The sequence below is a fragment of the Hakea prostrata genome, chromosome 7, assembly GCF_041222555.1.
Source record: "Hakea prostrata isolate BN-2017 chromosome 7, UWA_Hpros_2, whole genome shotgun sequence".
In the NCBI taxonomy this organism is placed as follows: Eukaryota; Viridiplantae; Streptophyta; class Magnoliopsida; order Proteales; family Proteaceae; genus Hakea; species Hakea prostrata.
The window spans coordinates 67,458,403-67,485,765 of record NC_142606.1 but is presented as its reverse complement, the minus strand read 5'-3'; the positions used below and the strand labels follow the sequence as shown (position 1 = coordinate 67,485,765).

At 37.9% G+C, this 27,363-nt stretch overlaps 1 protein-coding gene across 1 annotated transcript in view; it reads right to left on the bottom strand.

Moving 5' to 3' along the window:
- Positions 1 to 27,363, bottom strand: part of LOC149011791 (uncharacterized) — a 69,932-nt gene that overhangs the window by 14,025 nt on the left and 28,544 nt on the right. Inside the window, exons 8-10 of the mRNA XM_089161970.1 lie at positions 17,505 to 17,636; positions 17,305 to 17,418; positions 4,212 to 4,259 (exon numbers count right to left, since the gene is read on the bottom strand). Coding sequence (XP_089018096.1) covers positions 4,212 to 4,259; positions 17,305 to 17,418; positions 17,505 to 17,636 — 294 coding nt within the window. The remainder of the gene's footprint in view (positions 1 to 4,211; positions 4,260 to 17,304; positions 17,419 to 17,504; positions 17,637 to 27,363) is intronic.

The window sequence follows — 27,363 nt, the reverse complement described above, 5'->3', positions numbered from 1 at the left end:
GGACACGCCATCATATGGGTCCTACCGTCCATCCGATGCCGAGAGCTTGGTGGGATCTATGAGATCGATGAGCATTGATGATGCTAGAGACTCCTCCACCTCCAAAGGATCCGGATGGCATAGGCCTGCAGAGTCCTCATATGATACTGTTGTGGAGAGTATTGGTTTTACCGAGTCGACTTATGGTTATGGTCCATAAGGACCATATGGTGTCCCTCCTGGCTATCAGATTCAGGGTCAGGCCAGTCAGCCACGACTGAAGCCTTATGGTTATGGAGCGGCCTATGGAGCTTATGGTGTCCCTCCCACTGTCGATCATCGGAGTCAGCCACTGGGACCTTATCAGTATCCTTAGCCTTCTCCTGAGAGCCAGGGGCAGGGTGCTCTTTCATTTGTTGAGCAGATCTTTCACACTATTCCACAGCCACAAGGCCCACCACCACCAGTTCCTTTGGAGATTCACAACTTCCCACCGTTAGGGAATCTTATGCATGTGGATGAGGCCACATACAGAGGTGCAGTTCTTGACTATGTCCAAAACTATATGGGGCGGGGGCAAACATCATGGGAGTTATATTGTCATTTGTATGGGGTGCAGATAGAAGAGGGAGACTTTGAGGCTTGAATAGAATAGACTTGTAAGTAATAGCATTCCAGCTTCTTCTCTGATTCATGTACTATATACTTAGAATGTTGGATGTTACATTTTCAGTAGTTTTTTAGTAAACTAGTAGTTTTATAGTGTTTATTATGCTTGAAACAGCTAGTATGCAAAAATCCAAATCAATTTGAAGGCATTTGAGGCTCGAAATTGAGTTTTCAAAAATCAAGAAAAAGTATCCAGTTTCGGTCGAAATTTCAACCGAAACCTCGAAATTTCGACCTTTTCCAAGGTCGAAATGTTCATATCGATCGAAATTTTTACCTTGCTTTTGACGCGGTTGAGGTGTTTTAAGTGAAATTTTTAGTGTACATCTCATTCACTCTAAATCTATCATATCTTATATAATAAAAAAACTAAATATTAGACTACCTCAAGTCATCCAACATACTACAAACCACACATAATAGGTCCTAAATAAAAAGTCGCTAGAAGAAAGGAAGAGAAGAAGTTGTTTGTCGTTGGCCACTGCTTGCCGGAGTGTCGTTGCGGGAATGGAAGAGAAGAAGAGAGGTAAAGAGAAAGAGATTAGGGATTAGAGTGAGAGTGTGAGACTTGAGTCAAGAACTTATTCTCTTTTGATTTTGTTTGTTTTTATTTTTATTTTAACATTTGATCACATGTAGAGTCATTATACATATGCATATAGGTTCAAACAATAGATACTTTACAATCGGAATCTAATAAGTATTTCAATATATGCCTTCGATTAGGCATCTTTCTCGTGATTAAAAAAAAAAAAAAAAACGGACGCCTTATTGCCTAAAAATAAGGCGACGCCAATTTGAGGCGCTCCGAAGGAGCCCAGACGCCGAGGCGACGCTTAGGCGACGCCTTGACAACTATGATCAGGACTAGAATCTAGACCAATATAGTAGTATAGCTAATCGAGGTATAAGAGGTACATGACCCATATGTACCATAGGGATAGATACAAGGTCTAAGGTATCCTTCTGTATCTATCAATACTAACCAATAGGAATTGTATCCTTAAGGCCCTGATACTTCAAACCTTGGGTACAAATGTGTCACAGCACACTCATGCAGCATTACATCTTACTTGAGGTTGTCTTTCTTAGAAGTTTCAGGATAGATTCATGTCTTAATTTCTTGTCTGATTTAGTTTCCTTTTATATCTAGGATTTCAGGCTGTATAAACTTATGTAATTGTGGGGTGGGTGATGAGGCCATTAGAACTAGGGCGTGGAAGTTTCAAGTGCATAAGAGGTGCTGGCATAGAGATTAGCCTACTACAGCACTGAATCACCGATATGGATGGATGATGAGATTGCAAGGGTACATTGGTTCAACGAGGAGCACAGCCCCTATTTCCAGCCTTCTCAAGCCTATCAACCTACTGGGTCGACATATCTCTACCTGAATCGACAAAGTTCATATATTTCTTGCATGGAAAATGATGGAGTACGCGTTTGGTTTGATGGAAGGTTTTACTTAGTGCAGCCTAGTTATTCGGGTCTTAGGTAGCTTGATTGGGTTTTGATCTGACCCATGTGTCATAATCAGCATGGGCAATTTCAGTTAAAGGTGCACCCTTTTAAATTTACTAAAGGTCTAGCCTTCTTTATTACAATTAACTTATAGAGTATTCCTTATTCTTTCAATGTTTTCAAATATAAAAACTTTGTAATTGATGGAGGCAAAAAATAAGAATTAGGGGGAAAAGGCTCCACAATTGGACTCTCCTCCCTCTCTTGCGGGAAGTAGCCCCACCCCTTCCTAATAGATAAATCCCCTCCCTATATCTTGCCTGAAAACAACCCCCCCCCCCCCCCAAACCCAAAAAAAAGAAGTAAAAGTAGGCCTCACTGTTAGGATCTTTTCCCCTTTTGTTAGCCGCCTTCTATATTTTCTTGTTTCATTCCACTGCTGCCATGCAATCATGCTCACTCATGCTACATTAATACTATGCTACTCATAATATTGCTACCCATGAGACCATGAATATATTCACATTGACCATCCTGGTTTGTTTACTCCCCCCCTCCCCGGGCGGTTAGGACTTTACTTCTAATACATTATTTAAGATTTTTATACTATTTATGTTGCTTTCTCTGTTATTGTCTGCACACCTAATCAAGCATTGATTATCTTCAGACTATTGAAGGTGCTTGCACTTGACTACGTATTATGTTACCATGTTCCCCGATCTCAAACTGATGTCTTCTAATTAATTTTTGTTTGGCTATTGCAGACTAGCTAATTACTTGTTATTACTGTTTATGTCATGTATAACTCGTGTGTTTATCAGTCTATGTGCTGTCCCCACACCCCCAAACCCCTTCTTTTCTCTTCATGTGTTTAGTGTTATTCTTTGGGACACCAGCCCTACTAATATTCACCTAACCAGCCAGGTCCAGCCTTCAAGGGTTCACCCCTTTAGTGGGTTTACTCACTGATTCTGTTTTTGTCAATAAGCTGAGTCGCCTTTCTTACTTTCTACTAGACTACTACTGCTGGTTTATTAGCTCTGATATTTGCAATGCATTATAGAATGAGAGCAGTAGTGATCCTCTCCATACCTTTTGATTGTTTTCTCAAGTTACCCTGTCAGTTCCGGGCTGCAGCAGCCAATAGTGCCTACCAACCATATTTAGCCCCAAGTTTGTGATGGCACAAGGATAAACCAAGGCCTGCTCATCTATCTACCATTGCTTGTGAAGAATACAGGCTAAAGATTTCAAGCTTTTTTGTCTTCCCCAGTTGCAGTTTCCGGTTTTGGAACTTATTCTCTGGCATAGAGATCCAAGGGTATCTCTTATCCCACCACTTTACATTGGTAATATTAAGAAGTCCACTTATCCTGATTCCAGCAACTTTTGGCAGCACTAGTTCTATGGGTAGGAGATCTACCAAAAGACATTGTTCCTGGTAATCTAATCATGTGTAATCATGTGGCGCAGTAAGCAGCAAACATCTATGGCTCGTTGAAGCGCCAAAGCTGAGTAACAGCCATGGCTTATACTGCAGCTGAATTGATGTGGTTAAAGTCTGTACTGCAAGAGTTTGTTTTCCAGTCAGTAAGCCTACGACAGCCAAGCTACAAATTAAATCACCAGCAACCCAGTGCTTCATGAAAGGACAAATCACATTGAACTTAATTGGCATTTTGTGTGTAGTGTTTTCATGGAAAAGCTCATTGTTACACCCTTGGTCTCCTCTGCAGATCAGCTAGGCGGTTGTCTTTGGACTTGCCTTCTATAAAAATTGTTGAAAGTCCATCCTCTTGTTGTCTTTCTTAGTAGTTTCTGACAGGTTTGTTCTACTTTTTGTCTTATTAATTTTCCTTTTACACATAGGATTGTAAACTGAAATCCTCAAATATATATACAACCAAGGGTTGGGTTACACCAACCGATTTTGTTCTCTAATGAGGAATCTCCTCTTTCTATTTCATTGTCTTCTTATCATAATCCTCATCATGTACTATAGATAAAATACACACATGTGGATGCATTAAAGCATGAAAGACCAAAACGAAGCAAGCAATAATCTATATATTTCCTTCTCTGTGCATCAATTTATGGTATACCTTTCGTGAATGTCCCGAACCTGTTCTTGCAGTAGTGGGAGGATTAAGCTACAACATAAACCAAAGACTTTCTGGTTAGTTGACAAATTTATGGAGCCATCAACTTGAAAAAGAAATTAAAACAATCAAAAAGGCATACAGAAAATAAAGACAGCACACTCAACTAGTTCCCAGCATATATACAATCATAAAAACTACATGAAATGAGTCAAATATTGAAAGGATATTTGTTTTGCAATAGCATGCTCTCAGTCAAGGAAAGATTGAACAAATCCCCAAAGAGAAGCATACAAGCATGCAATAAGTAAGGCACAATAAGTCCATACTTGAGGAATTTAATTCTGGTCCAAAACCTTTGAAATTCTTCCAACCTTGGACTCAAAAGGCGAGCTATCAGGATGCTATTCAGAGAGGACAGGATAAGCAAGTAAACCATTGCACTAACCCTCTGGCCGTGGTGCAGGCATACATGGCTGCCAGACAAGATTGAATCTGGAGTAATGAAAAATAAAGACCAAAGCTACGTGGTAGCAAGTAGAGGGGGAAAGAAGGTTTTTGCAGTGGGATGAAGAGAAAGAAAATGCTTGCTGATTTCTTGGCAAAATTAGTGACGATAGACAAGCAGATGATAAATATCTGGAGATGAAGAGGGCAGATGACAGCCTAGAGTTTTTCTAGTTGCCCCACTAGAGGATTCTCACCTAGGACACTTGATAAACTCACCGGTAATCGCATAGAAAAGAGCATTGATAATTCTTGAATTGTTGTGCTTATTGAAAGAAGCCCATCTTGGTTTATAGGCTAACCGGTAGACAACAAACTACTACAAAGTCCATAGCATTTACTCAAATACCACCTAACTCACCTACCCTTTGACAATGAGTTTCCACTTTCAAAACGGGGCCTCCTTTAGTGGCAAACTCCCACCAACTAACTACCTACCACCCATACATAGCATATGCTTAACAATAGCAAAAGCTGCAAAACACAAAAGTCCAACCTGGACCAAGTCTATCATTTAGTTAGGATTGGACCTTCGTCAAGGGTATAGGCCAACTCATTACTTGGGCCGCGCCTTCATTCGAGAATACCTCTTAGCAAAGTATTGAACAGGACCTTTCAATGGTAGGCGTAACTTAGACAAGCAGCACCAGCTAGACGCTCTACATCAACTCTCCCTGGGTGAAAACATTCGACTCCGATAAATGTAAAAGAGAGATGAACTGAGGTCACAAAGATCTGGATCACACAACAAAAACAAGAAGAAGAAGTGATGTAGCCTCAATAGGATGAGGTCCAAAATCCAAGATCAACTAGGGAATCAACAGCCAAATTAGGGTTTAAAAAACCCTGCGGCTGGGGTTTTAGGGGCTATTTAGGGTTTATCGACCTAGAGCTGTTATAAACCTAAATCTCAACTTTTCTGTTTTGGTTTCAGATTCAAGTTCCACAAGCCTAGGGTGTTGGGAAGTTAGGGTTTCAATTTCTAAGATTTCTAGAGGGTAACAAGGGCTACGGTTTGGGTTGAGTGTTTGATGGACAGGAGGGGTTGTGATTCTAGAAGGGAAGGGATTTGGTGGAGGGAAATATGAGATATGTGATTCTAGGGTTTTGGGGAAGAAGTGTAGGGCCAAATGGGTTGGGGAAGGGAATTAGAGAGGTACGATGGAAGGGGGAAGAAGAAAGGGGGCTGGGGGTGTTCACTTACCTGTTTAGGAGGCTTTGATGAAGAAGGAATGGAAGGATGCCAAATAACTAAGCTGCTACAGGGATTCTCGACTAGAAACCCTAGAAACCTCAACTGAACCTAATTGAGACGGTACCCTTTTGTTTTCGGGATTTTTTGGTCTGGCAAGAAGAGTCTGCCAGGTATATTCCTGCTATACTTCTTCTCTGTTGTTGGAGTTTTTGCCCTGCTGTTTATAGCAGTTTTTATGAGTAAGTTGTGGTCCCTTCTTCTGTGCATTGGCTGATTAGAGTCTGCCTCTTTTTTCTAATAGTGTTACTGGTTCTGCAATTCTGCTTTGAGTGGTTTACTGGTTCAAGTCTGCCGCTTATTGTGATATTATTCTCTATTTTTGTGATTCTGACATTGGTGTTTGAGAAGATTCTCTCTACTTCTGAGAATTCCTTGAAGAAAATTAAGACTAAAAATTTGAAATTTATTTGCTGTCCTTGTTTAATTGGAGGTTTGACTATTAGGTTTGGGAGATTACTTTCTGTTGTGGGAATTTTTCTGTTTGAGGGCTGAATCTGTTTTTGGGTGAGGGAAACTTTCTCTTATATATCGGTGCTTATTGTAGTAGGGGTTTGAGAGATATTTTTCTTGTATTCATCAGGTAGTTCTTGGTTGAAGGCAGAAGCTATTGTTCCTTAGGAGGTCTATTATGAACTGGTTTTTGGATTTATCTACCTTGTTAATCTATGAGAGAAACTGAAACTGTACCTAATAAGAGGACCATGACTGATATAATCTCATCGGTTGACTGAAAGGTGTGTAACATTCATCAGTGAAAGGCTATAATAAAGGTGTTCTTAATAGATGAGGATAGCTAGATCACTTGGCTAAATCAGCCCTAAAGGTGATGAAACATGGGTGATTGCTGATGCACACATACTTGGACAGATGTTTAATGCTATGGCAGGCCATATTGGTGATCTTGTGACTCACTTGCAAGCGTAAAAGATTTACGGGAATGCCTAAAATGTGTCATATTTTGGTCAGAATAATCTATCCAGAATTTATGAGTTGTCACAGGATTTTTATCCACTTGATAGGAAGAGTAGAGATCTCACTCAGTATTTTGCAGACTTCAAAAGAATGTATGAAGAATTAAACTCTATTCTAGCTATTTCCTCTGATGAAAAACAATGCAACAACAAAGAGAATGACTGACTAGCTGTAATGATTTTTTGGGAGGTCTTGGAAAGGAGTTTGATGCTGTTCAAGCTCAAGTTCTTGGCAGCGATCACGTTTTGACTCTATGTGACACCTTTTCCAAATTTATTTGCATTTATTTGACAAAGAATCAGTCAGATTTATTTACAATATTCTATGAGTTTGTTGCTGAAATTTGTACTCAGTTTGGTATTTCTTTTTGGGTTTTTCGTGGTGATAACGCAAAGGAATATTTTTTTGACCTTTTTATAAGTTTATGGTTTCTATTGGAATTCTTTATCAATCTTCTTGTTCTGACATTCATAGATAGAATGGGTTGGCTGAAAAGAAAAACAGACATTTAATGGAGGTCACCCGCTATCTCTTAATTGAGATGAACGTGTCAAACCTTTCTAGGCTGATGTCGTTTTCACTGCTTGCTACCTTATTAACTGAATGACGTCTTCTGTTTTATAGGGTGGCATTCCATATTCTTTGGCATTTCCTTCCTAACCTTTGTTTGTTTTGCCTCCCCGTGTCTTTGCTAGTTTTGTTTATTCATGACCATTGTCTTGGGAAGTCTAAGTTAGAACCTCAAGTTCTTAAATGTCTGTTTATTGGATACTTTCATACTCAAAAGGGTTATCGTAGTTATTCCTTTGACTTAACAAAAACATCTCATCCCTATTGATATCTCTTTCTTCGAATTTTACTCCTTATTCTAATGAACCTATTAGTTTAACTAAGCTTAATGAAGACTTTTTATGTATCTGTTCTTCAAAATGTATTCCTCAGGGTACAACTCCACCAACACCCTGTCGCCAGCCAATACCAAAGTTTATGTTCGCCATCCACGACCAGCTGCACCCACGGACTCTACCTCTTTGCGGTCTTCATCTGCAAAGCCTGAGATTGTCCCCTCCCCCCCCCCCCATGCTTTTGATCTTGACATACCAATCGCTCTACAAAAAGGTACTCCCAATTTGTTCAATACCCAATTTCTAATCTAGTTTCTGCTCGTCTTTTACAACTGTTGAAATATACACAAGTTTGGGGTTCGTTTTACTATTCACATGAACAGTAACATGAATAGTGATGCTACTCTTTTCTATTTCTATTGCAGGAATCTAGCTACACAGATTTTTGGGAGTTTCTAGAAAGCATAGTTTCTATTTTCTATTTGTTACTAATTTCAGAACTTTCATTTTCCAATACTTTCTGTTTTGGACAGATTTTAAGAGTTAAAAGACTAGAAAATTCTGTCAATAAGTTGTCCTTTTTATTTCCTTTTATAGAGGGCAAGATGGCTTGCTTCTCACGTTGTAATCTAGACTATTGATATCTATAAATAAGAGGCTACGATTCTAGGAGTTCTAAGCTAGAATCGCAGGCTTATGTGATTCCTATCAATTCTTCTTTCTTCTTCTCTTCTCTTCCTATTTTTTCTTCTTCTTAGTTTTTCTTGTTATTGCGTTGTTTTGGTTGATTAAAGTTTATTTTCTAACAACAACCTCGTTGTCCACTATTAAGAACTATCCTCTTCCTATAACTATTTTTGGAGGCTCTGCCTGATCCTGGGTAGACTGCTGCATATTAACTGAATAGTTAATGGCCTAATAAGAAAATCAGAGCTGGGATCTTCAATCTTGTGCCTTTGCCCACAGTAAAGACTGCTATTGGCTGGTGGTGGGTCTTTGCCATTAAGGTTAATCAGGATGGTTCTTTGGCTTAGTTGAAAGGTAGACATGTTGCTAAGGGTTACACTTAGGATTATGGAGTTAATTACTTGGATATATTTCACCTATGGCCAAGCGTATCAATCATTGGTCTTTGTAATAGTTCGATGTGAAGAATGCCTTCTTCATGAGGAAGTAATATATAGAGCAACCTACTGAGTTTGTTGCTCGGGGAAGAGTGGTATGGTTTGTCGACTCAAGAAATCATTATGTGACCTGAAACAATCGCCTCGAGCATGTTTGGAGTTTGGATGGTTCACTACAATTATGTTAGAGTTTGGGTAGACACAGAGTGAGAACGATCATTTTGTATTTTTCACTCTTAACACAGGCATAATATTTCTTGTAGTTTATGTTGATGACATCATTATTAGAGGAGATGATCAGTCAGGAATTGACAGGTTGAAAACATATTTACAAGAAATTTTCAGACAAAAGACCTAGGTAAACTTAAGCATTTCCTAGGTGTTGAAGTTGCTCAGTCAAAGAAATACATCATTTTATCTTAGGGGGAAAATGTGACTGATTCACTGTCAGAAACGGGTATGCTAAGGCCAAAACCCATTAAGACTCCCATGAAGACCAACTTTGAAATTTATGCCAGACAATGTGACCACACTTGACATATCTTGAAAAATATAGAAGACTTGAGCATTAAGTTGAATCATCTAACAGTGACACAGCCTAACTTTGCCTTTCCCATCAGTGTTGTTCACTTGTTTGTCAACTTCTGTCCACTCCACAAACATCTCATGGAGATGCTGTTATCCAGATTTTAAGATATCTTAAGAAATCTCCTGAGAGTGGACTTCTATACACTGTTCATGGTCATAGTTAAGGGTTTTTAATGCTGACTAGGCTAGATCTCCTGTTGAAAGACGATCAACCACAGGCTACTGCACATTCTTTTGAAGGAAATCTTGAGTCAAGGAAAAGTAAGAAACAAACTGTCGGGGCAAGGTCAAGTGCAAATTCAGAATATTGATCCAAGGCACATGTTGACTGTGAGCTGATGTGGGTAAGATGGTTACTCTAGGAACTAGGGTTTGTTGATGATTTGCCTATGAAGTTGTGGTGTGATAACCACACTGCTGTTCACACAGCATCCAACCCGGTCTTTAATGAACATACCAAGCATATTAAGGTCGATTGTTATTTTGCTTGTGAGAAACTACAACAAGGTGTGGTATCTCTTAGTCATGCAAGTACTGGGGAACAGCTAGCATATTTATTCACTAAAGCGTTGGGAAATGCAAGGGCTGATAATATTTCTAACAAGATGGGCATGGACAATATATATGCTCCAGTTTGAGGGAGAGTGTTTGAGGGCAAAATAATCCAGGAAATAGCCAATCCAAAATTAGCGTCATGTGCTAATTCTCGATGAATATAGATTGGCTTCGTAGTGCCAATTGAATTAGGATTTAGTCTGTCTGTTTTCCTTTTCCTAGTTATTTTCTACTTGTCAATATTGCTCGTAAATAAAGGATTTGTGATCTAGAGACTTTACAATTCAACAATGAAGTTCCAAGAGTGAATCGTGGCTCTACTTCTCTCTTTCCTAATTTACACTCTAAAATCAGTTCAACTGATTATAACAGTTCATTCACTTTTGACTAAGAATAACTGGGATTTTGCTTGGGTTTGTATGCACTGTGGTTTATGCTGTTAATACACAACAAGGAAGGTAACTTTGTTGAGGACGTTGATTCAGTTAGCCGGGAGTGTCAAAGATCCTTGGAAAGTATTGAGGGACTTTAATGTAGCACACTGTTAAGGCAGTAGGATCGTGCCATGTGGAGGAGAGTCAGGAGAGAGTGTGTTCGTTGAGGGGGAATTGAGATGAGAGGGTATCGGATGTATATGCGAGGTTCTGGGCAGCCTATAGCTGAGGGGCAGCATTGAATGATGTGGGGATGACTGGCTCCATTAAAACCAGATAATTCTTGTTAATTTCTTGGTCTTCAGTATTAATTTTGATATGGATTAGAGGGTTTCTTATCATACACAATTATTATGAGAAGAAAGGAGGGAAGCAAGGTCATACAGCAGCCATGGATGACTTTAGTGTGTATCTTTGATGCTAGTCAATCTGACTTGAAGTGGAAAGGAGAACTGTTTGCTTGGCCAAAAATTCAGATCGGGAGTAAGTAGAATATGTTCAAACTTGATAGGGTATTGGTAAATAATGTCTGGTTGGATAAGTTAAGGGTACCAGAAGCAGTGTTCCCACAACCTGGCCTGTCAGATCATTGCCACATTCTGCTGAAAATTTTGGAAGAGTACTGTTGTGATTTTAAGTAAAGGGCAGAATTGTCTCTAGGATGCTACTATGTAATAATCCCACATCAGGAATTTCTGTTCTTTCAGTACTCTCTTATTACTATCAATTATGATTGACTGTGTCTCCCTAACATAACTCTACCAATGTTTTTGCTTCCGGTCCAAAGCCCGGGTAAAGGAGGAGGGTTGGTGCGTCAAGTCAGCAGCCTGCACCGGAAAAAAATCTAGCCAAACCATTTTCCATGGATTCGACCTAACACTATGCTAGGGCGTTCCCCGACCAAAGAAGCAACGCGCTACACTATGGCCCGGGTGTAGTGATAAGTGGGCAAGTGTTTTAGCTAGGGCATCCCCTGTAAGCAATACATCACATCGGCACCTGGATGCAGTGGTAAGTAGGCAAGGATTCCCGCACCTTAGACAAATGCAGATAAAAAACCTAGTCCAAAAACGTATGATTAGATTGACACCTTGGAACATAGGATCTTTAACAGGTATGAGCTTAGAATTAATAGATGTGATGAGGAAAAGAATGATTAATATAGCTTGCATTCAAGAGACTATATGGAAGGGTAAAAAAGATAAAGAGTTGGATGACTTTAAACTCTAGTATACTGGGGATAAAACTAATAAAAATGGGGCAGGTATAACAGTGAATAAAGATTTTAAGAATGATGTGGTGGATGTTAAAAGAGTGGGTGATAGGATTATTGCTATCAAGCTTGAAATGGAGAAAGAGATTGTAAATATAATTTGTGCATATGAAACTCCAATAGGATTGGATGAAAGTCTAAAGTTAGAATTTTAGGAAAATATGGACGGATTAATGCAAGGAATTCATCAAGGAGAAAAGATTATCATACGAGGAGATCTAAATGATACATTGGTAAAGATCAAAGAGGCTATGAGAGTATACATGGAGGATATGGTTTTGGAGAGAGGGATGAGGAAGGGGTTTCAATTTTAAATTTTGTTGTTGCATTTGATCTATCTATTGTAAATACTTACTTCAAAAAGAGAGATGAGCATTTAATTATCTTCAAAAGTGGACATCATAGAAACCAAATAAATTTCTTCCTAACTAGAAGGACTGATAGATTATTGAGCAAGAATTGCAAGGTGATACCAAAGGAAAGCTTAACTGCACAACATAGACTTGTGGTCTTGGATATGTGCCTAACCCCAAAAACTCATAATAGGTGCAAGGTTAACTATCCCAAGATAAGATGGTGGAATTTGAAATGAGAGTGCTTGAAATCCTTCGCTAATGAAATAGTCAAACAAGGAAAGTTGGATTTTAAGGGGGACAATAATGTGATGTGGAATGAGATGGCTATGTGTATCAAGAAGGTGGCTAAAGATGTCCTTGGTGAATCAAAAAGAAAACTCCATACTTATAGACAGACTTGGTGGTGGGATAGTGATGTTCAAGCTGTCATTAGGAATAAGAAAGCTAGTTAAGACATGGCAAAGAACTAAAGATGTTGAGGATCTTCAAAGGTATAGGTTGGCTAGAAATGAAGCTAAGAAAATTGCAAGAAAAGCAAGGGAGAAGAAGTATGAAGAGTTATACAATAAGTTGGGCACGAAAGGAAGGGAAAAAAAATCTATTTATAAGATAGCTAAAATAAGAGATAGGAAGAGTAGAGATCTTGACCTTGTTAGATGCATTAAAAATGGAGATGGTAAAGTATTAGTATGTGATAAGGACATTAAAAAAAGATGGGAAATCTATTTCTCTAGTCTACTAAACGAGCATCATTCAAGCACCTCTGATTCTGACGATTTCACCATTCACCAAGGCACCAATTTTCAAACATATATGCAAAGAATTTCAATGTCCCAAGTAAAAGAAGCACTACAGAGGATGAAACTAAGCAAAACACAAGGTCCTGATGAAATCCCAATAGAAGTATGGAAGAGCTTATGAACCCGCGGGCTAGTTTAGCTGACTAAGTTATTTAATAAGATTATGAGCACAAGAAAAATGCCAGATGAATGGAGGAGAAGCATTGTGATTCCAATTTATAAAAATAAAGGAGATATTCAAAGTTGTAATAACTATAGGGGCATTAAACTGATGAGTCATATTAAAAAATTATGGGAGAGAGTAATTGAAACCCGTTTGAGACACTTAACCACAATTATGGAGATCCAGTTTGGGTTTATGCCAGGAAGATCTAGAGCGGAGGTTATTTACCTAATTATGAGACTTATGGAAAGGTATAGAGAGTGTAGGAAAGACCTTCATATGGTATTTATAGACATAGAAAAAATTTATGATAGAGTTCCTAGAGTGTTAATTTGGCAAGTATTAGAGAAAATAAGTGTTGCAAATAAATATGTAGACATAGTTAAGGATATTTATGCTAGTTCAATAACAAGTGTAAGAATAGTGGGGGGACAAAGTAATGAATTCCCGATTACAGTTAGGCTACATCAAGGATCAACTTTAAACCCATATCTATTTGCACTTGTAATGGATGAATTAACCCAAGACATTCAAGACGATGTCCCTTGGTATATGCTTTTTGCCGATGATATTGTGTTAATAGATGAAACTCAAGTGGGGATTGATACCAAGTTAGAATCATGGAGAAAAGCTTTGGAATCAAGAGGCTTTAAATTAAGTAGAATGAAGACAGAATATCTAGTTTGTAACTTTAGTCATGATCTGGCAGACGATTAGGTGGTGAAACTTAACGATAAGGAGATTCCTCAGAGTGATTCTTTTAGGTACCTAAGTTCAATGATAAATAAAAGAAGTGATATAGAGGATGATGTTTCCCAAAGAATTAAAATAGGATGAATGAAGTGGAGAGGTGCATCTGGGATCTTGTGTGATCAATGTATTCCATCAAAACTTAAAAGGAAAATTCTATAAGACCGTCGTTCGACCGGCTATGATGTATGGTGCAGATCGTTGGGCTGTTAAAAATAATCATATAGATAAACTCAATATAGCAGAAATGAGGATGCTAAAATGAATGAGTGGCAAAACTAGGAAGGATAAGATAAGGAATGATAATATTAAAGTTGGTTTAGGAGTTGCTCCCATAAGTGATAAGCTTCAAGATAGTCATTTGAGGTGACACAGCCATGTTCAACAGAGACCTATAAATGCCCCTGTACGGAAAAGTGATATAATCCAGATTGAAGGAACTAGAAGAGATAGGGGTAGACCTAAGTTAACCTTAAGAGAAGTGGTGAGAGAGGATATGCATAGTTTAGGCCTTGTATCTAGCATGGCCTCCAACAAAACTAGTCGAAAGCAAGAATCCATGTAGCCGACCCCATTTAGTTAGGACAAGGCTTATTGTTGTTGTTGTTGTTGTTGTTGTTGTTGTGTGTCTCCCTGATATAAGGTGTTATGTCAGAATTTCTCAGAGCACCCAATGGTATTAAAGCCAAATTTCTTTGGAGTCTGATGTACGATGCATCCAACGATTTTTCTGGAAAAAAAGCATTTCACTTTCTATAAATCACTAGAGAACTTCACCGCCAACTTCAGTCAATCACCTAGCCCACCACTTCCAGCCATCACCGACTAGCCCTTCCGCAACCTTGCCACGAGACCTCTAGGGACTCACCACCCCCCGCCATCAACCTTCTGCATCTTGCCCTGAGTCCTTAGGGTATTGTCCTACCCTCACGACAATCCCTAGGGCCTCACGTCCCTCTACCACCCTGTTGCCACATTTGTACAACCCTTCCATTACCTCCACCTCCTTTGTTGACCCTTCTAGGTCTACACTCATCTCTTTGATATTATTTTCTTGGCGGTGAGCACTTTCTTCCACTAATAGTTCTTTATACCATTGATGGTGTGATTCCTTCTATATGAAGGATCTATGATTTGTTTAACTCTCTGTTTTTTCGAATTAGCACCATGTTTACCAAGTCTACTACCACGCTTCTACCGGTTCATCTATTGTTTCGTGAGCGTGATTTTTCCTCTTTCTTAATAAACTCAGTCGAACTCAACAAGATAAACTATTTGATATGATCTCGTTCTGTTACACTTATAGTGGGTGCTCATGTTCTTACCACTCAACTTCATGGTACAACGATTAAGCCTTAACTTTTAGTCCAGCTCAAGAAAAGTGGGAAACTGATGAATGTACTGTCATTACTAAACCTGCTATTGCTGAAAGCTATCTTCTTCTTCCTGATGCAGCTACTGTTTTGAAAGTCACCAAGGATACATATTCCAAGTCATGTAACAATGCGTAGTGCTTTGAGATTAGGAGAAAAATCCATCAATTATAGCATAAGGATCTTACCCTCTCTTAGTATTACAACACCCTATGTGGAAAATACCAATTACATTTTTATGGGAAATTTACTCCTACTTGGGCGATGGATGTTGTAGCCTATCAGAAATGGGAAAATAAACTCCGTTTTATGACTAGTTGGCGGGACTCAATGTGGAGTAAGATTAGATTTGTGCCCTAGGTTCTTTCCTTTTAGCCTTTCCCTTCTCTGGAATAGGCATATGCTACGGTTGATACTGAAGAAAGCCAAAGGAATCCCATGATTCACATTATTTCAGCACAAAGGTCAACTCTAATTGCTGGTTATGGAGGTTCGTCCCGTGGCATATCCTCGCCTCTCGAAATCATGATAATGAATTTGATGGCCCTTCTCGCACTCCTGCCAAATGTGTTATGGTGGGCGTGAAGGTCACACTTGGGAAAAATGTTGGAAACTTCATCAACGCCTGCCCACTTCACACGAAGGAGGCCATATTGATTGACACAGTAGGCTTCACAAGCAACAGCCAATCAAGCCAATGGGGAGGACCTAGTGCACCGACACCTCTCTCTTCAGATGAACACCATCAGTTGATGACCAAGCTTGAGTTGTCTTCTTCTACTTAAATGTTCAAAGCTAGTGATGCTCTTGCCACGATTACCCCTTCTAAGCCTTCTTCCAACTCATGTATTTTCCGGTTGCCATAGTGTCTCCTTGAGTCAATCCTCGTGTATTGACTCTAGCAAAACCAATAACATGACTAGTTCACACTTTTTATTTCATTCTTATTCTATTCTTTCTCCTAATAATACTATTTGTATTGTTGATGGCTCACCTTCTCTGGACTTCGGAAAAGGAATTGATTGTTCATCATCCTTATAGTTATTGTATGAAATTTTGAAATTTTGGCAAAAACTCACCATTTCAACAAGTGGCAAAACGAAACAGGGCCTAAAATATAAGTCTACAAGATCTCGCCAATATTTCGGCAAGATTTCACCAATGGTCGAAATCTCATAAGAATTTCAATTGAAACTCAAATAAAAGCCAAATTCCAACAAAAGGCTCTCCTTGTGCAATTTTTGCTCCCTAAGTGTGATTTTAGACTCGATCTTCATCATTTTCCACATGTTTTTATGTGGATCTTGCCGGAAAACACATGCACCAGGTGGATTGAGCATCGTTTCAGTCAGATCTTCAAGTTTTTCATCTTTAAGGGTATACCACTCTCTCCTAAACCAGATTCTTTGGCAACGCATGTTAGAAAGTTGTTAGATGGGTATGGAATTAATATATGTTGAACACTTTGGTCGATCTATGAACTCATAATGTCGAAACTTTTTTCTGCAAAGTGGATTATTTTTTTTATTTTTCAGTGTCAAAAAATGTATTTTCCTACATATAAAAGTTAAAAAAACCTAATTGATATACGTCTTGTATGGTGATGGAATAAATATATGTTGAACTCCATGTGCCAATCTACGATCTCACAAAGTCAAAATATTTTTCCAGACAATAAATAATTATTTTATTATTCAAAAAGTTAATAAATATTTATAAAAATTATAAATAATTATGAAAAAACAGGAAAAAAATATTTTGAAAATCAGAAAAATATGTAATGGCTCTCTATGTATTTTTTTTAATCTCCTTCCCCCTATTGGGGTTTCAAGAGAGTAACTATTTTGCATCCCTCCTTTCTCTAATCCAACATTCATTTATTAAAAAAAAAAAAATTTAATAAATCCTAGACTCGCATTAATCAAGTCAGTAAGATAAAGTGGCGTATCTTCCAAAGATCAACCAGCTGGTTACTTGATACCATGTGCTTGCAGTTACTATTTATTTCTAAATTTTTACCTTAAATATTGGGGAAATGAAAAATACTAATGCAGTAGCGTTTAACTGAAAAATAATAAACATCGAAGTCTTAGAGCCATACTTCATCAAACTTCAAGAAATTCCGAGTATCGAGTTCCCCGTTGACCTCTGGTTTAAAGGCTGCATCCATTTCATAAAGTTTGTCCCAAGCAACTTCTTTAAACCAAGGATGGGCCTGAATCACTCAAATAGAGAAGCATACGTGAAAAAAAAGTGGTTGAACAGAAAGAAATGAAGAACAAACTAAGATCAAGAACATACTTTTATTTGGTCCACTCCTCCAGTACCTAACCTATGTTCAACATCACATAGCAATCTACAGATAAGATCCTTTGCCTCAGGGGTCAACCTTGCCTCCTCAGGAAATTTTAAGTGATTTCTCCAATGCACAATCTGCAAACATTGAAAATAGAAAAATCATGAAAACATTGAAAACAGAAAATTCATGCAAACATCAACATATATTATGGCCCCAGGAAGTTACTGAATTAAGCAATGACAAGTAACACATTTAAAAGATGACAATGAACCGGAAAAAGAAAAACATCCCTACGTAAATAAATATAAACAGCAAAGAAGAAAAAAACAGAGGAATAAGTGTTATAGCTAATGGCAAGACATATATGAAACATTCAATGTTATTCCATAAACATAACAAATCTTGAATAACAACAACAACAATAAGCCTTGTCCCAACTAAATGGGGTCGGGTACATGGATTCTTGCCTTCCAATCAGTTCTGTTTGAGGCTATGCTAAATACAAGGCCTAAGCTATGCATATCATTTCTCACCACTTCTCTTAAGGTTATCTTAAGTCTACCCCTAGCTCTTCTAGTTCCTTCAATCAAGATTATATAACTTCTCCGTACAGGGGCATTTATAGGTCTCCGTTGAACATGGTCGTGCCACCTCAAACAACTTTCCCAAGCTTATCACTTATGGGAGCAACTCCCAGACCAACTGTAATATGATCATTTCTTATCTTATCCTTCCTAGTTTTGTCACTCATCTGTCTTAGCATCATCATTTCTACTACATTGAGTTTATCTATATGATTATTTTAAAAACCCAACACTTTGCACCATACATCAAAGTTGGTCGAACGACGGTCCTATAGATTTTCCTTTAAGCTTTAATGGAATACATCGATCACACAAGACCCCGAGCGCAACTCTCCACTCCATCCACCCTATTTTAATTATTTGGGAAACATCATCCTCTATATCACATCTTTTGTTTATGATTGAACCTAGATACCTAAAAGAATCACTCTGAGGAATCTCCTTATCGTCAAGTTGCACCACCTCATCGTCTACCCGATCATGACTAAAGTTACAAACTATATATTTTGTCTTCGTTCTACTCAATTTAAAGCTTCTTGATTCCAAACTCCAAAGCTTCTCTCCATGATTAAAACATAACAAATCTTGAATATTATTTCAAAATTTGTTTTAAGTATTCACAAGTTTTGGGCTGTTTTACTATTCACGTGAACAGTAACATAAACAGTATTATGCCAGTGATGCTACTCATACTCTCTATTTCTATTGTAGGGATCTTGCCACACAAGTTTTTGGGAGTTTCTAAAAAGCATAGTTTTTATTTTCTGTTAGTTACTAATTTTAGAACTTCCCTTTTGCAGTACTTTCTATTTGGCTTCGTTTGTTTGCAAAGGTGGGGTGGGAAAAAAAACATGTGGGCTCCATGTGTAGTGGGGTGAGGGAGAAGAGAAAGAAAAAAAAGGAAAGTGTCGAAAAGTATTAATTGTGGCCTTTTTTTTTCTTTTTTTTTTTTTTTTCAATTCCTCTTTTTTTTTTGGTTTTTTTTTGGTTGGTTTGGGGGGGTGGGTGTGGGGCCACCACCACGCATCTTTTCTTTTCTTGTTCCTTTTTTTTCCTCCCCCCCCCCCCCCCACCCACAACAAATTTTTTTTTTTTTTTTTTTTTTGTATGAGAAAGATTTTTTTTTTTTTTTTTTTTTTTCCCCCCCCCACCTTTATTCCAGCAAACAAACGCAGCCTTTTGGACAAATTTTAGAAGTTATGTTAGAAAAGGGCAATTTAGGAAGGGATTGATCCATCGAGAGTTAGTACTTTGCACTAACTCTCGATAGGAAAGGGTTGTAGGAATTAAGAGTTTTATACCAATTGAAATAGGTTTATGCTTTCCTATATAGAATAGACTTGTAAATTAGCCTATATATAGAAAAGTTACTTTGAGGAGTTCTCACAAGATTAATGAGACTCCACAACACAATCGTGGCTTCCATCCTCTCCTCTCCTCTCCCCCATTCCTCACCTTATTCTTTCTCAAAATAACATGGTATCAGGGCAGTAGGTCTTCTTATTCCTTTCGATTCTATAGGAAGGAAAGAAATTGTACCTGGAGAAGAAGCAATCAATAGCTGGTTCCTTTTGGTTCTCCTTCTTGGGAGAAGAAGCAATCGTTGCTGGTGTGGCTGCTGTCGGTTCTGCTTTATAGGAGAAGAAGCAATCGATAAGAAGCAATTGTCGCTGGTTATTGTCGGTTCTGCTTCTTAGGAGAAAAAGCATCGATTGTGTTGAGATTTCGAGACTTCGACTTCGAGAAAGAAAGCTGCGATCGATTGTTAAAGAGTGAGAGAGATCGATCATGTGTTGAGACTTCGAGACTTCAAGAAAGAGAGCTGCGATCTGTTTTCCTGTTTGGTTTTGAGTTTTGGTGGTTTTAAGGAGACTTCAAGAGTGATCCGATCGTGTTGAAAGACTTGCGATCTGGTTTCTTGGTTGGACTTGAGTTTCGGTGGTTTAAGGAGACTTCGATCGAGTTAAAAGACTGAGATAAGTTTTCTGGTTTGGTTTGATTTTAAGTTGAATCAACTTTTCTGGTTTGGTTTGATTTTAAATTGGTTTATTTATGTTTATGAGATTAATCTGAATCTGGGATTAATCTGGGAATAATTCTGATTCTGGTTTCTGATTCGGTTTCGATTTCGATTCGATTCGATTTCGGGATTTGATTTTAAAATTGTTTGATATGGGAGAAACTTCAAATAAAAATACTATGACTGAAATTATTTCTTCATCCTCTCATCGGTTAACTGAGAAGAAATTGGAGGGTGGATCAAATTTCCACCAATGGAGGGCTATAGTTAAAATTGTTCTTACTTGACGGGGACAGATAGATCATTTGACTAAGACTGTACCCATAGATGATGATGCTTGGGCAATTGTTGATGCACGAATACTTGGGCAGATGTTTAATTCCTTGGCAGATAACATTATAGATTTGGTGACTCACTTACAAACTGTGAAGGAATTATGGGAGTATTTGAATGTGTTGTATTCTGGTCAGAATAATCTAGCTAGAATCTACGAATTGTCCCAGGAATTTTATCGAGTAGATAGAAAAGGTAGAGATATTACCCAATATTTTGCAGATTTTAAAAGAATGTATGAAGAACTAAACTCTATTCTACCTATCTCCTCTGAAGTCAAAACTATGCAAAATCAAAGAGAGCAATTAGCTGTTATGGGTTTTTTGGGAGGTCTTGGAAAGGAGTTTGAGGCAGTTAGAGCACAGATTCTTGGTAGTGATCATGTACCCACGTTAGCCGACACATTTTCAAGAGTTCTTCGTGTTGCAAGGGAGAGTACCAATAACTCTACAGAAAATTCAGCTTTGGCAACAGTTTCTCGAGGCACCTCTGGAGGACAGGTCCTTGGTGGACAAAATATAGGACGAACTCGAGGAAATAATACTGGAAAATATTCAGGTTCACACAACTCTACTGACAGTCCAAGACAAGTTAAGACTTGTCATCATTGTGGTCGTCCAGGACATATTCAACGATACTGTTGGAAGCTTCATGGGAAGCCCCCACACATGGCGAATGCAATTATCGATTCTGAATCAGCGCCTACAACTACTAAAGTTCATCCTGAGGGTAAGACTGTAAAGATGACTAAGGAAGATTATATTCGTTTCACTCAGTTTCAGGCCACTCAACCACAATCAGCCGCTGCCACCCTTGTTCAGACAGGTAATGCTACTAGTTGCCTTTCAACCACATCTCACCCATGGATCATTGATTCAGGAGCTTCTGATCATATGACCGGGGCTACAGGTATATTTTCCTCTTTTGTTCCATCATCCTCTTTGGTTACACTTGCTGATGGTTCTCATATCAATGTTAAAGGAGTGGGTACAATTCAACTCACTCCATCCATTACCCTACCCTCAGTTCTTTACGTACCTAATTTGCCATTTAACCTATTATCTGTTCAAAAATTTACTTCCACTAATAACTGTTTGGTGAAATTCTTTCCTGGCTATTGTTTATTTCAGGATCTTACGACAAAGAAGATACTTGGTAGAGGCCGTATGTCTGGGGGGTTGTATCTATTCGAGGAGATATCCTCTACTGCTTGTTCTAGTATTTCCATCCCCCATCAAATACATTGTCGGTTGGGGCATCCCTCTCTGGAAACCCTAAAATTGGTAGATAAAAGTTTTCATTCTCTTTCAAAGTTGGATTGTGAGTCTTGTCAATTTGGAAAACTTCATCGTGTGAGTTTTCCTCCTCGTATAAACACCAGATCAGACCACCCTTTCTCTCTAGTTCATTCTGATGTGTGGGGATCCTGTCCTGTTAGTTCTACTTCAGGTTACAGATACTTTGTTACATTTGTGGATGATTTTTCAAGAGTCACTTGGCTTTATTTAATGAAAAATCGTTCAGAATTATTTGACATATTTTGCAATTTTGTTATTGAAATTCGTACTCAATTTGGTGTTCCTATTCGTACTTTTCGTAGTGATAATGCCAAAGAATATTTCTCTGATCCGTTTTGTAAATTTATGGCTTCTAATGGGATTCTTCACCAATCTTCCTGTGTTGATACTCCTCAACAAAATGGGGTTGCAGAAAGGAAAAATAGACACTTATTAGAGGTCACCCGTTCTCTCTTATTTGAGATGAAGGTTCCTAAATCCTTTTGGGCTGATGCAGTTTCAACTGCTTGTTATCTTATTAACAGGATGCCTTCATCTGTCTTAAAAGGTGGCATTCCTCATTCTCTCTTATTTCCTTCATCTCCCTTATTTACTTTACCTCCTCGCGTATTTGGTTGTGTGTGTTACATTCGTAATCATCGCCCAGGGATCTCTAAACTTGATCCACGTGCGCTTAAGTGTATTTTTGTGGGGTACTCTCGCACTCAAAAGGGATATCGTTGTTATTCTTCTGACTTACGAAGATATTTTGTTACTGCAAGTGTGTCATTTTTTGAGTCAACTTCTTTTTCCACTGAATCTCATAGTTTAACTGACCTAAATGATGATCTATGTATTTTTCAAAGTGTGTCTCCACAGGGTACAGTTCCTTCCCCTCCACCTCTGCCAGACATCACCAAAGTATACATGCGCCGACCAAAACCACCAGCTCCCCCCTCTGCACCTACGGTCTCTACCTCTGTGCCGACTTCGTCTGTTGATCCTGCGGACGTTCCTGCCAAATCTGACCTTGATATTCCCATTGCTCTTCGGAAGGGTACTCGTTCTTGTGTTCAGTATCCCATCTCTAACTTTATTTCATATTCTAATTTATCACCTGGGTTCTCTACTGCTTTATCTACTATCGAGAATTATCCTATTCCTAAGAATGTTCTTGAAGCCTTGTCTAATCCTGATTGGGTCAGTGCAATGAACGAAGAATTACAAGCCTTAGAAGACAATCAAACTTGGGATCTTGTGCCTTTACCCTCAGGAAAGAAAGCTATTGGTTGTAGGTGGATATTCACTGTGAAAGTTAATCCTGATGGTTCGTTAGCTCGCCTGAAAGCTCGTCTCGTTGCCAAGGGCTATGCTCAAGTTTATGGCATAGATTATGTTGATACTTTTTCTTTGTTGCCAAGCTTACTTCCATCCGTATTTTAATCTCTCTTGCCGCTACATACAAGTGACCCTTGTTTCAGTTGGATGTGAAGAATGCCTTCCTTCATGGAGATCTACATGAAGAAGTGTATATGGAGCAACCACCTGGGTTTGTTGCTCAGGGAGAGAAGAATAAGGTTTGTCGCCTCCGCAAATCATTATATGGTCTCAAGCAGTCACCTCGAGCATGGTTTGGACGCTTTACTACTGTTGTAATAGAATTTGGGATGACTCGTTGTGAAAGTGATCACTCTGTATTCTTTAAAAACTCTGATGCAGGCAAGATCTTTCTTGTAGTATATGTTGATGATATTGTCATTACAGGAGATGACACTTCAGGAATTGATAGGTTATAGACCTACTTACAAGAGAAATTTCAGACCAAAGACTTGGGCAAGTTAAAGTATTTTCTAGGAGTTGAAGTTGCCCAATCAACAAAGGGCATCTTCTTATCTCAACGGAAGTATGTACTGGATTTACTTTCTGAAACAGGAATGTTGGGATCAAAACCTATAGACACTCCCATGGAATGTAACTTAAAGTTAATGCCAGAAGATGGAACCTTTCTTGACGATCCAGAGAAGTACAGAAGGCTTGTTGGGAAGCTGAATTATCTGACTATGACTAGACCTGACATTGCCTTTCCTGTCAGTGTTGTGAGCCAATTTTTGTCTGCCCCACGAACATCACACTGGGATGCAGTTATACGAATTCTGAGGTATCTTAAGAAAGCACCAGGACACGGGCTTCTTTACACTAATCATGGACATAAAAATGTAGAAGGATTCTCTGATGCTGATTGGGCTGGATCACCTATTGGTAGAAGATCGACTACAAGGCTCTGCACATTCATTGGAGGAAATCTTGTATCATGGAAGAGTAAGAAACAAACTGTGGTAGCAAGATCAAGCGCAGAATCTGAGTATCGTGCTATGGCACAGGTAACATGCGAGATGGTATGGATAAAACAATTACTCCAGGAATTAGGAATTATTGATGACACACCAATGAAGTTATGGTGTGATAATCAAGCTGCGGTTCATATAGCATCAAATCCAGTCTTTCATGAACGTACCAAGCATATTGAAGTAGATTGCCACTTTGTTCGTGAGAAGTTACTGCAAGGCATAATATCCCCCAAGCATGTGAGGACTGGAGAACAACTTGCAGATTTGTTCACCAAAGCTCTAGGGAATACAAGGATTACCTATATTTGTAACAAGCTGGGCATGAGTAATATATATGCTCCAGCTTGAGGGGGAGTGTTAGAAAAGGGCAATTTAGGAAGGGATTGATCCATCGAGAGTTAGTACTTTGCACTAACTCTCGATAGGAAAGGGTTGTAGGAATTAAGAGTTTTATACCAATTGAAATAGGTTTATGCTTTCCTATATAGAATAGACTTGTAAATTAGCCTATATATAGAAAAGTTACTTTGAGGAGTTCTCACAAGATTAATGAGACTCCACAACACAATCGTGGCTTCCATCCTCTCCTCTCCTCTCCCCCATTCCTCACCTTATTCTTTCTCAAAATAAAAAAAAAAAAAAAAAAAAAAAAAAAAAATAATATATATTTTAATTAATAAAAAAAAAAAAAAACCAAAATTCAATTTTAAACAAATAATATATAAACTTAAAAAAATAAAAAAAAAAAATTTAATAATAAAAAAAAAAAAAAAAAAAAAATAATATATTATTTTCTTCCCTCCTCCCCCCCCCCCTCCCCTCTTTTTTTTTTTTCCCCCCCCCCCTTCTTTAATTGTTTTTTTTTTTTTAAAAAAATTTTATATATAAAAAAAAATAAAAAAAATTATAAACCCTTTTTTTTCTCCCCCGGTTATTTTTTAGAAAATCATTTAAGTTCCCCCCCAAAAAAAAGGAACCCTAGTTCAATGAAGATGACAAACTATTCATTGAACTGGGGTTCCTATGGAAATTTGACATTAATAAAAAATAAAAATAAAAATTTAAAAATTTAAAAATAAAAAAAAGGAAGAAGAAGAAAGGAAAAAAAAATCAATAGTTCCTTTTCTATTTTCTAACCTTCAATTGGAGGTTTTGCTTGGATTGGAAGCACCGGTTCTCTACACTTTATCTTCGTACTGAGTTTTCGGCAATTTGTTCTCTCTAGTTCCGGGAGGAAGAACATGAAGTTTTGGTTAGTTTTTGGTTCATATTCACTCAGTTTTGGGTTCAATTTTTGGACAATATTAGTTCAAATCTAGGTTTACTTCTTGGTTCAGTTTTGGGATCACTTTTGGTCAAATTCCTAGTTAGTTTTTATTCTTATTTCTGGTTTCAGGTTTTGTTCCATAATTCCCAGACTTGCTTTATTTTGTGTTTCCATTAGTATTTGTTTCCATATTTAATTAGCTCCCACTTTGTTTCCTAAATTTAGGCTTCCAACTCTGTCCTCCATTTATAAATCTAGTTCCTTTCATGTCCATCACTTCTTTATTTACAGCTAGCCTCTTGAAAAATCTGATTTATTACAGAATTGCCATTAGGCTTATATATTTACCAGTAATTACAAGTAACCCCTTGAAAAATTCTAGTTTATAACAATATTATCATTATCTTAATCTACCATGGGGAGAGTTTGGAAGTTGTTTCTTGGATTTAGACTTGCTAAAAGAATGAAGATTATATCTACCATAAAGGTCTCAGTGGAAATTGTTACTTGGGATCTTTTTTATACTGAATATTAGTTGTCATTAATTGTCTACATGTAATGCTACATGTGAGGGGGAGAATGGTACCTCATTTTATATCTACTCAAGGTGTGTTGAAAGATATTATGTGTGAAGATCTTTGTCCTCCTAAGATGGGATTCTACAACAATACAGTTACCTACCTACCATTACCTATCTACTTGGTTTGTAGTAACCTATACTACTTTTACCTCCCTAATTGTGGTCTATAATAACCTATATTACCTTTTACCTATCTGGTCTGCAGTAACCCATGTTGTCTTTTACCTATTTACTTGGTCCGCAACAACCAATATTGTCTTTTACCTACCTACTTGGTCCACAGTAACCAATATTGTATTTTACCTACCCATACTTTACCTACTGCCTCCCTTTTACCTACCCATACTTTACCAACTACTTGCCTTCTTGCAAAGTGCTTATATAAACATTGGAGCTACAATTTTGAAGAATTAGTATGGATATTCCTCCCTACTAATGGCATCATTTGGATAGTGTCTTTGATGCCGTTATATTTACGGATTGTCGATTGTTCTCATTATTGGTGGTTTGTTCGACATGAAGAGTTAAAAGTTTTTTTCGTTGGTGTTCTCATTAGACAGTTTTTTTGCAAAGCAGAAGAAAGCAATCCCATTGATGAAGGAGCATTGGCTTTACAGCCAAACCTCCTCCTCTACCCAGGCTTGGACCAGAAATACTGTTGAAAACATGGACTGAGGTTTCCTAATTAAAATAGGATTATGTTTCATCATAAGTCTAGACTTTTATTTCTATATTTCTTTTTCCTACTCAGTATAGGACTTAATTAGGTTGTAACTATAAATACCTTATTGTGGTCTTGTGAATAATAAACTTTTAGAGGAGCAATTCCTCACATTACAACATGATATTAAAGCAAGGTTTTGTTTTCATCCTGCAGAGGTGCTGTAGAAATTTTTTTTGAAGTCGCTATTCACGTGTTTGTTTTCTTTTCGGGTATCTTGGAACTGTATATTGGGTGATTAAGTGCATGTTTAGGAAAATTTTGTCTAAGGAGTCTGGTATTTAAGCGGATCGGTTCTATCCCTCCAATCTTTCCTGGAAATTTCCTGGTGTACTTTGATTCAACAATATACCAATTGGAGGTAACCTAGGGAGATACTTTTCACGTGAATTAGTGGGAGTAATTTTGAAAATATTTCAGAGACTTTTTCGTAATTCTGAAAAAATTCAGGGATTTTTTTGCAATTTGCAACAATTTTAGGGGACTTTTTCGTAAATTTTGAAAAAGTTCAGGGACTTTTTTAATTTCTCCTTGCAATTATGGTTGATCTCATATCTCCTTTATCTAGTACATCTAAAGAGTCTCCCATGTCTTCCATTCATAAGGATCGTGAGTTTTCTCCGCTTCAGATAACCACTGTGAAACTTAATGGGACAAATTATCTTAGATGGTCTCGTTCAGTTTCCCTAGCTGTTGGTGCTCATGGTCTTACTGACCATCTTGATGGGACT